The sequence below is a fragment of the Trachymyrmex septentrionalis genome, unplaced genomic scaffold (assembly GCF_001594115.1).
Source record: "Trachymyrmex septentrionalis isolate Tsep2-gDNA-1 unplaced genomic scaffold, Tsep1.0 scaffold8, whole genome shotgun sequence".
Taxonomy (NCBI): domain Eukaryota; kingdom Metazoa; phylum Arthropoda; class Insecta; order Hymenoptera; family Formicidae; genus Trachymyrmex; species Trachymyrmex septentrionalis.
The window spans coordinates 749548-759574 of record NW_017305987.1 but is presented as its reverse complement, the minus strand read 5'-3'; the positions used below and the strand labels follow the sequence as shown (position 1 = coordinate 759574).

The 10027-nt window shown below is 30.2% G+C and overlaps 1 protein-coding gene across 6 annotated transcripts in view; it reads right to left on the bottom strand.

Moving 5' to 3' along the window:
- The window catches only part of LOC108754413, an 11513-nt gene continuing 1486 nt past the window's right edge, over positions 1 to 10027 (bottom strand). Inside the window, exons 1-13 of one of the 6 annotated variants that reach the window (XM_018496663.1) lie at positions 9727 to 9781; positions 7714 to 8127; positions 6875 to 7121; positions 6409 to 6560; positions 5882 to 5929; positions 5546 to 5730; positions 5287 to 5407; positions 4692 to 5214; positions 4267 to 4472; positions 3650 to 3887; positions 718 to 934; positions 478 to 650; positions 1 to 385 (exon numbers count right to left, since the gene is read on the bottom strand). In XM_018496663.1, coding sequence (XP_018352165.1) covers positions 287 to 385; positions 478 to 650; positions 718 to 934; positions 3650 to 3887; positions 4267 to 4472; positions 4692 to 5214; positions 5287 to 5407; positions 5546 to 5730; positions 5882 to 5929; positions 6409 to 6542 — 1944 coding nt within the window. In that variant the 5' untranslated portion in view covers positions 6543 to 6560; positions 6875 to 7121; positions 7714 to 8127; positions 9727 to 9781 and the 3' untranslated portion in view covers positions 1 to 286. Of the gene's footprint in view, positions 386 to 477; positions 651 to 717; positions 935 to 3649; positions 3888 to 4266; positions 4473 to 4691; positions 5215 to 5286; positions 5408 to 5545; positions 5731 to 5881; positions 5930 to 6408; positions 6561 to 6874; positions 7122 to 7713; positions 8387 to 9726; positions 9794 to 10027 lie in introns of those variants that run through there. The other 5 variants (XM_018496664.1, XM_018496662.1, XM_018496665.1 and 2 more) reach the window with 5 other exon arrangements.

Sequence of the window (10027 nt, the reverse complement as noted above, 5' to 3'; positions counted from 1 at the left end):
AAAATTAAATAACATTTTTCACGCTACAATCAAGATCTTTTTTGATTGATGTTTCGATGCGCGTTATTCCTGTATAGTGGATCACAGAAAGGTTGCAAAACTTTTTTTTTTATAGATTTCAGAACTCAATCTTGCTCGTAGAGCGATTGAATGTAAATGATTAGATTTATATTATAAGCAAGAGAACCAATTTCTCCGATGAGCAGTCTGCAATCGAAAAGAAATGTTGCAATCTTTCTGTGACCCATACTGTACGCTGTTTAAAATTATGCTATGCAAACGTCATTTATCCTTTGCAATAACAGTATTTGCGTAAATGAAACAGTGAGTTTTCCACACATCTCGCCTGAGATCCATACATATTGATTCTGCTAACATCGGAGATCTGTAACAAAACAATAACATTGCTCATAATAAAATAATTGTGTCTCTCTCTTAGTCAAGCTCTCTCAGTCAAGTTCGCTTCCCTGAACTTACCTTAGTGTGGAAAGTATTCTTCGCAAGATCTTGAACAATGCTAACTTCGAACAACGCGTCACCTGGTACCGTTTTTACTTTTAGTTGATAAATTTCAGTCATTACTTTTGTTTTGGCACTGAAATCACCTATAAAACCGTCTTGATCTCCGGATTTTCGGAAATTAAGTAAACCTGAAATGTCATAGACATTAGCTTTATATAAATAACAATGATAAACGATACATTTTGCGTGCCATACCTTTAGTAGGTATAAGCCTAGCAGCCCATAAGATCTCGTCTAAATGTAGTATCGCGCATATATTATGATGATCTTCAGTGTAACCATTAAGGAATTGAACGAAGTAATTAGCAGCAGCCACAACATTTGTGTCATCAATTGAGACTTCTTTCCATCCGAGACAAGCACACCAATGAGGCTCTATAAATGCATCTGCGCATGTTCTATCCACAGGTATCTAAAGTATTACATTAGTTATTAATTATCAATTTTTTTTTACAAATTTAATTGTAAGAAAAATTACAAATTTTCTTTTAAATTATGTCATTACAATAATTACAGTTAACTTGGCAATTTATTTGCATTTTCTAAAAGAAGTAAAAAATCGCGCTTAATTAATCATAAGACAATATTTATAGGTCACTATTTATAGTCCATTCTTATATTTAAGACTGTCTTAAGTACAGTCTTGAGATATTATAAGCCAATCACACAGGATGGTATTCATAGTCCATTCTTATTTTAAAAACTTAAGTAACGCATTAAGATGCTAATACGGTCCTCTGATTGATTCGTGACATTTTATAAATATAAGAACTGATTATAAATACTGACCATAGGACAATATTAACATTATACTTAAAACTATACTTAAAATCATTTTAAATATAAGAACTAACTATGAATACTAGCCTCTCTGAACAAAAAGTGATTTGATCAATGGGCGAGTCACAATCTTGAAATACAAAGTAGTGGGAATATTCTACATAGACAGAATGACATTTCATTCATTGTCAGTATCACTCAGAGCTCGTTGTGTCACAAGTGATACGTTCCATAGTTAATCTGCTTCCTAAGATTTGTCTCAAGTTTTTTTTTAAATTATTTTTTGACAGTATAGTTAAGACAAAATTTGAATTGAACGTGTGTATGATTTTTCGGTGGAGTGTGTTTTATATTATCTTAATTTATGTTTTTTCATGGATTTCTTGATCTTTACTTATCTTTCGTATTTTCAAAAAATGATATTTGAGCGACCTATTCCTAATTTATCTATTTCCATAATTCTTTGCAAAAATTATTAATCTATTTCATATCGCAAGCGATCTTTTTATTTTTTTCGAACAAAAAATTCGAACAAGGCGTTTGCTTCGATGAGTAATAGTCAAGATATTACGTCAGCTCTGATAATATCAAATGATATATCATGTCTTGTGTGTGTGTGTGTATTTGTTTTTATTTAATAAATGTTTATTTATATTATGATATCGTAATGAAAACGAAAATAATATATTTTCATTGGTAATTTTATTCAATAATTGTAATGGTCTCTTTGTGCAGATTTTTCACATAATTTTTACATTTAAAATTGAATAAAAAAAGTCTTTATTTAATTATCTTAAATTAATTATTTTAAATTATCTTAAAAGTCTTTATTTAATTATCTTAATTTAATGGATTTCAATATTCACATGTAAAAAATAATGTTTTATCTCACAATAATTTTTAAATACTTAAGAGTCTTAGAATTCTATTTTTAGAAGTGTACGTCATGCATTATTACTGAGACAGACATGTTGCACACATATTTTTTGCGTGCATGAATCATTTAATGTTTTATATTCTAATTACTAAAGTCTAGTTTCACAATTCACGGTTAACTCTTAACCCGAGAGTGATCGCGTATTGATCATTTTGCCGTATTCTTCCATTTTTTATTTATAACTTTCAATTTATTGGCACTATTATATTTTTATCTTTACATAAATTATGCTTGTTAATGTTTTTTCGTATAGTATGCAAAAATAGACGTAAACACGCTTATCTACATAAAATTTGATATGTTTGTAACGGTTGGTCTAAAAGACCGTAATGCGTGCACTTACTTATGTTAGTGTTTGTCGTGTTCGTCAGTCTGCACCATTATTACATTTTTATAAATAAAAAATAAAATTATTATAATTTTCTTATTATATTTCGTTACATATCAATAATTTTAACAAATAAAAAAAAAATTAGTTTATTAATAAAATAAAAATAAAAATATATATCATATAAATATAATTTCCAGTAATTACGTTCTTTTATTTTTAATTGATTAATATAAAGCATTATCAGAATGTTTTCTTATTAATTATTACTTATAGTAATTATAATCATGTGTGTATTCTAGTTATAACACATATATGTGCGAAAATATATTTCGGTCAAAATGACTAGGATACGCCTACTAACGTTAGTTTCGATGGATCTACTCCCGGGTTAACCGAAGTTCAACTTATTCATTGCCTCTTTCCAGTTCCAGAATTGGAAAGAGATGAAAAATAAATTAAACCTCAGTTAACTATGAGTTGTGGAACTAAATAAAATTACAATTACTGTTACATAAAAGAGTTGCTCTTTGCGTTGTAAGAATTGTTAACAAAATATAGTCAAATATAATAAAAAACTCAGAATTAAGTTCAAATTTTACTTTTTGTTTATGGTTTTTATAGTTGAACTTTGCTATGAATAATAAAATTCAATTTTTAATTTTGATATTTCTATTTCTTTATAATGTGTATTAAAATTATAAAGTACACACACACACACACACACATGCGCGCGCGCGCGCGCGCACACAGCTATAATTAACATGCATTATATGATTAATAAAGAACTAATAATATAATATTTCGCGTTGAGTTTAGATATAAAATACATATAAATTTGCAACTTTATTCGTATTTGCAAATAATAGTAAAAGATCATATTTGACGAGTCTTTTTTTATATTTATAGAGTTAATAGAAACAATTAAACCGATTATAATCTTTGATTGTCCATCCTTGTTTGACTCACGTAACAGCATGGAAAAGAATCACAAAAACGTGAACATTACCCTACAAGATTTGGTATACAAAAGAACCGGGATGACCTTTTTCTGGTTTATCTCTGTTGACACATTAACTTACCTTATCAAACAAACTGATGGCTCTTTGACGTCGATCTCCATCTTTTGGCGTACCAAAGTTAAGTATATTTTCTAACGTCTTGTGCACATCGAATGGTGACGTTAAATATTGCGTGTTGTATACGAAGTTTGCGTAGGCTTGTGGGTGGACTTGTTTAAACCAAGGAGGAAAAATGAAGGAGAAAAACGGCAATCTTTCTTCTTGCTTGCCTTGTAAAGTATTACGAATATCCGCAAATCTAAAACGAAAATAACGATTAGCTTGTATGTGCATAAAGTGTAATATATATAAAGCATTTACACTTGTAACGTTTTTATTGACAGAATTAGTGCGCACTAGATGCACTTTAAAGTCGTTGTACACAAATCGACATAAAGATGTACGTTCAATAAAAATAGAAAAACGAATTAAACCGCGAAATATTCAATACATTTTATTGTGCTATTTGATAAAACACATTGGGTATTTTATCAATTGAGATATCTCACGTTTATATCTGGATTAGAATAGTGTACATACAACAGATTTAATGTGTACTGAGTACGCATTATTATTCTGCTAATTAAAAACGCTATTATTTATGTGTATGTATATATATATATATGAGATATTCCAACCTGTGTCCATGATCGCTCATTAAAATTAAAATAGTAGTGTTTAAATGTCCAAGATCGTAAAGATTTTTCACCCAAGAATATAAATCGTCGTCCACCACCCCGATATCGTTATAAGAGTCGTGAGAAAGTTCTCCATGAAATCCAAATACGAATTTTGGCTGTTTTTTATATGTATTGAATATCGTTTTTATATAATTCATCATCACCTACATAAACACATATACTTTAATATTACAGCAGCAAGTAAAAGTTTAGCGAGGATACGTAAGTTGACGAGAAATTAATTTTTTATTTGATGGTTTGATGTAATTACACAACTTTAAGTTGTTTTATAATTTAACAACAAAGATTTTAGAACATTAGCTTTTTATACATTATTTCTTTCTTTACTTTATCAGTAAATTTATATTGCATTTAATACATACCAGATGGCGTGGAGTGCCAGCTAAACAGAATTTATTATATGTTTTGAAATATGAAGAAGCGGATAGATAATAAGTGCGCATGTAATGATGGGTCGGTTGCTTATCAAATCCCTTTAAGCGATAAGTAAACGTCCCGATATGCGGTACATCTTCCATAAAACCTGTTATGTATCCATGTTCCTCATATTTATTCCATATCATAGGATATACGTTGACGTAATTTGCTGTATTAATTCGTTTTCGCGTTTCCGGTAACTCAAGTTCGATCTTGCCGGTTAAAATCGGGATAAGTGCCTGCGGAGTACCATCCCCTACGATATTATATCCCTCTAGCACCAGAGCATTCAGTTGTTTTATGAAATGATAAGTTTTGGGCAGTTTGCGAATGAACGTGTTTCGTGACAGCGAATCGAAACCGAACATGAGCACATTCAATTTCAGGACTCTGTTTGGTACGTTTTCCCAATTGTGCTTCTGTTTGACATACGGATCGTGTTTCACACCAGCGAGTATACTATGCCACCTAAACATATTCACTGTCAGCAAAATAATAGTGGGTACGTTTTTGAAAAAATAAGTAAGTAAATTAACTAACACATCTCCACTTTTCGATTTGCATCTGACATCTGCAAAATCACTCTCTCTCAGAATGTAGAAATCATCAGCCTCTATACCATCCAACAATTTGTTATTGTAGTCATCTGTTCTAATAATTTCTGAAAGAAATAATAGTATGGATTACTTTCTAAATAATATTTTATAATAGTAATAATTTCACACTACGATTTTAATTATTGAAATGCATTACAATGTCTTTATCTCCATGCAATAAATATGTATTCTTATTAACTTACCACTAAAGATGCATATTATGTGTCCATATTTCGTCTTTGCTTTATTAGTAATAACAAGTCTTGAACTTTCCACTGTAACCCAATCTTCTGCTCCACAAGATAAGGGGGGTACATCATGTATGAACTTCATTATTTCTGGACTAGAGATATTTAATTGAGGTAATTTGCACGCAACAACACCATCTCTGCACAAATACATTGATAAAAGATTATAAATATATAATGTAAAGTAAAATATATAATTGTTGCTTCTTTCTTATTTATGTCCAATTCTAAAATATTAATTGGAATATATGTAATTCAGCTCTGGTTTAAGGGACAGTATCACATACATACCTTGAATAAGACTGTTCTGATTCTTTGATCAATTGTGATATGTACATTCTGAAATTATTTAAAAGTTTAGAATGTAAAAATATGTATCAATATTGTGTGTGTGTGTGTGTGTGTGTGTGAATTAAAAACATTAAAAATTTTTATAAAGAAAAGTTAAAAAAGGAGGATGTAATATATTTAAAATAATCACACACATTACAAATTGAAATTTATATATCAGTTTCGACTGATATTCGGCCTTTATCAGTATGTTCTACTATACAATTTTAAGTTAGAAATTAAATAAGTTAAAAATTTAATTTAAAAATTATAAGAGTTAAATCTCAGTCCATTATAATGTACGATGATCAATTAATATAAGAAGTTGAGTGTTGAGTATATATGAATTTCAATTTGTAATAATTATTTTAAATATATTACATCGCGACAAATAACTGGCGTATTGGCTGTATGCTCCTTTTTTAATTTTTGTTTATAAGTATTAAGCCATTATTTACTTCTAAATTTGTATTAAAAATATTACTCACAATTTATTTAGATTTGACATATCGGGTTCATTAAACCCTAATTCTATTCGTATTACTTGAACGACACAAAATAAAAGTGCTATGAATAGTCCTGCTATTATGCAGCGGCGAAAATGACACGCTGTGACCCTCATGATTTGTTCAGTTTATTTCTGTAAAGTAAAAAAATATTAAAATTAACTGAGAACAAATAAACATAATTTTATTCACTATAACTCTCGATCCTGCGTGAATTTTATTTCTTTTTTTTATTTTTCTTTATCTATTGAAAAACTCATAACTGTTTTTGTTCTTGCAAACATTACGGAAGGATTAAAAAATTAAAATAAAATGTCTATATATTTCAGAATAGATAAAGTATACAGTTTAATTTGCTTTGACAAGAATATAACGTTATTGACAATATAAATCAACTTGATCTAAACAAGTTAATAAGTTATTTAATACTAAAGGCATATTTTCTTACATGTTCAGGAGTACAATTGTTAGTATAAGAATGGCATTGATCCTAACTCAAATTGCCATGTGAGACTGACTACATCAAAAAACACTGTTATATTGTTGGCTGTTACATGAGACAGATGTTGATTTTCGTTTATCATAATATACGCGATAATGGTGATGTATGTCAAATATCACAGATGTGGATGTCGAGAATATTTTTATCTGCAGCTGCAAATTTCAATATTGCCACTTATCCTGTTGAACTATCCCTAAAATTAATAGTCTAATAATATTATCTCTCTTTCAAATAGCGCATCAGTACTATCAGATACATAATATTATCGTCACATACATTATATTTTTATCACATACACGATTTTTAAATTAAGTACAACACATTTATACATAATACGTATACTTTATAAATTATGTTATATTATTATACATTTTATTCTGATTCTTAGTCTTATTCTGAATTCGAATCTGGCTCTGGTCTGATCTGTGCGATATTAAGTTGATAATTCACTGTGTATTTTCTGATAATTATTTATTAAAAATAAACACAAAGCACTTGCATTAAATTTAAATCAAGTAATAAACGACCTTGGTAGTTCAACTATAGTATCATTGTAATAAGCCACTGTTGTAAGAGAACTGTGTATTGTATGAATATTTAAACAGCTATAACTAAACAATGACTTTCAAAAGTGGCGAATCTTTCAAGTCTTTCATATTCAATCTCATAAATTACAATGTGCAAATTTAATTATAACGTCGTTTTTCCTGTCTTATTATTAATCTTAGCACGCATAGTAATTGTTAGCAGGCACACGTGTTGCAAGACAAAAATGAAACTCCTACCTCCGCATTATCACTGTACGGTAGATGATTCTGATGAATGCGCTGAAACGAGACGATTTCGGCGAAAATGCACGCGTCAATTAATAATGTTCGATAAAGGGCAATTCGGCGGCAGAACGCATGGTACGGTAGGTAAATGGCAACACGACGAAGTTTCCCATCGAGACTCGAGAGACGATGCAACGACCTCACGTACACGCACGCACGCACCCACACAGGTCGCTTGATTGCGAGCCTTCACAATCCTCCCTGAGGTAACGCTGCATTGTGTGCGAAGGTGCAACGTAAACGTTAGGTTCGCGTTAGCCGTGTCTCGTACGATTGCGGGAATCTCTAAAGGGTCCAGCAGAGCGCGTCGCGAAGCGTCGACGTCTCGACGTCGTCGTCACAGCTCATTGCGGCGCGTTCGATATCCTGGACAAACACGGAGATGCCTTACCATCTCTCTCTCTCTCTCTCTCTCTCTTTCCTTCTCTCTCTCTCTCTCTCTCTCTTTCTCCGGCGAAAATCGGAGCTCGTTCCGTTACGAAATGCACCGTGAGGCGTGAAATTCGCATTCGGTTTCATTCGGCACGTATATACACACACACGACACTCACACGTGTCCGTGCGTGCGTGTGAGTAAGGGTATAGCTGAGTGCATTTACTATTCAGGATGGTCGGGTCTTGGAAGAATAATTCGTTTTTTTTTGGAGGGAAATTTTTCCATCCTTTGGAAATAAAAGTCTTAAATAGACAAGCTGGATTTTTTTGCTGAAATAATTCTGTGCGAATTTATATACTAATTAATACATAATTCAATCCTTCAAATCGCGCATCGAATTTATTTTCAGTCTTGAAATTCTAATGAAACTAGAATAATAACATGATAAATTAAATTAATAAGCGATTTAATTATATTAAGTTAAATTGATAAACAATCCTAAAATTTGTAAATAATTTTATGGAGAAAATTATCTACAGATCTTAGGGTCTCTTTCACCAACTTCTGGTTAAGTTAATCGACGATCGTAAAAGTGCCAACAGCAATTCGAGGTAGAAGTTCTTCTCTCTCATTCTTTTTTTAGACAAATTGTGTTTAATTTTCTACGTTAATAATCGTAATGACTGAGTTAATGTCAGCATCATTTTAAATTGTTTAGGAATTTGTGATATTATTACTCTAATTCTGTTAGAACTGCGTTTTAAGACTAAAAATAAATTTGGCTCGCAGTTTGAGGAATTGGATATGCAGTATGTATAAATTTACATAGAATTATTTCAGCACTAAAAATCCTACAGCTTGACCGTTTAGACCTTTATTTCCAAAATTCGTTGTGTAATTACTTTACTGTCTTATAAGACACTTTGTATTGTTTCTCAATCTTTTTTTTAAAAAGATCTTTAGTTTTCTAAATAATTTTATTTAATAGATTTAATTAATAATTAATTAAAAAGTTAGATGGAATGTTTTGAAAAAAATTTGGAAATTGAAACTGAATTGTTTGCATTAAATACATATATTTATGCATTGAAATAATATATATTGTATATCTATAAAATTAATGTATATAAGTAATATTATATATAAGTTCAAAAAAGGTTTAATATAAAACTTTGTATTAAATAAAGTTTAAAGATTTTTGAGGAACATTAAATTTCTTCTCTTAATTAAATTATTTTTAAATATAATATTTTTAATATATTAAACAATAGTTTGATTATATAGCAATGAGAAGAATTGTCAAATTGAAAATAAAAATTGCACTGTGTTTCAACGTACTTTTTTTTCCACATGGTAATTAACATAATGTAGTTAGCGCAAACAAAGAGAGGTATTCCAGTCGACACTAACATCAATATTACATAATTTTGCATTCAACAATATAAATGTAATATAAACACATAGTGTTACATAACAGTTACATTGTTGAGTGCGAAATTATATACTGATGCAACGTGATTTTTAGTTGGTGTCGAATAGAATATTTTTTTAATCGTTACTCGAGAAAATTTATTGATTATCAAACGTACCTAATGCTCGGTAAATTGGATGCTGGACATCCGACAGATTTTGTCATCTCTCGAGACACACGGGTACTAACGATAACACGCTGGAAGTTGGATACGATCGATGAGTGGCCTCGACGTCATACGACTAAAGTTCAATCTTTTCAGTAAAAGAGCATATTTTTACCGTTGAGTTGCTATACATATTCGCGTTCTTCTATTTCACAAGACATTTCCGTTTGAATGATTTAAGTTTTTAAAATTCTTGTTCAAAAGATTTCGCTAAGGCATTTATGTCCTCAGATTCCACATGAATTTTCCATAA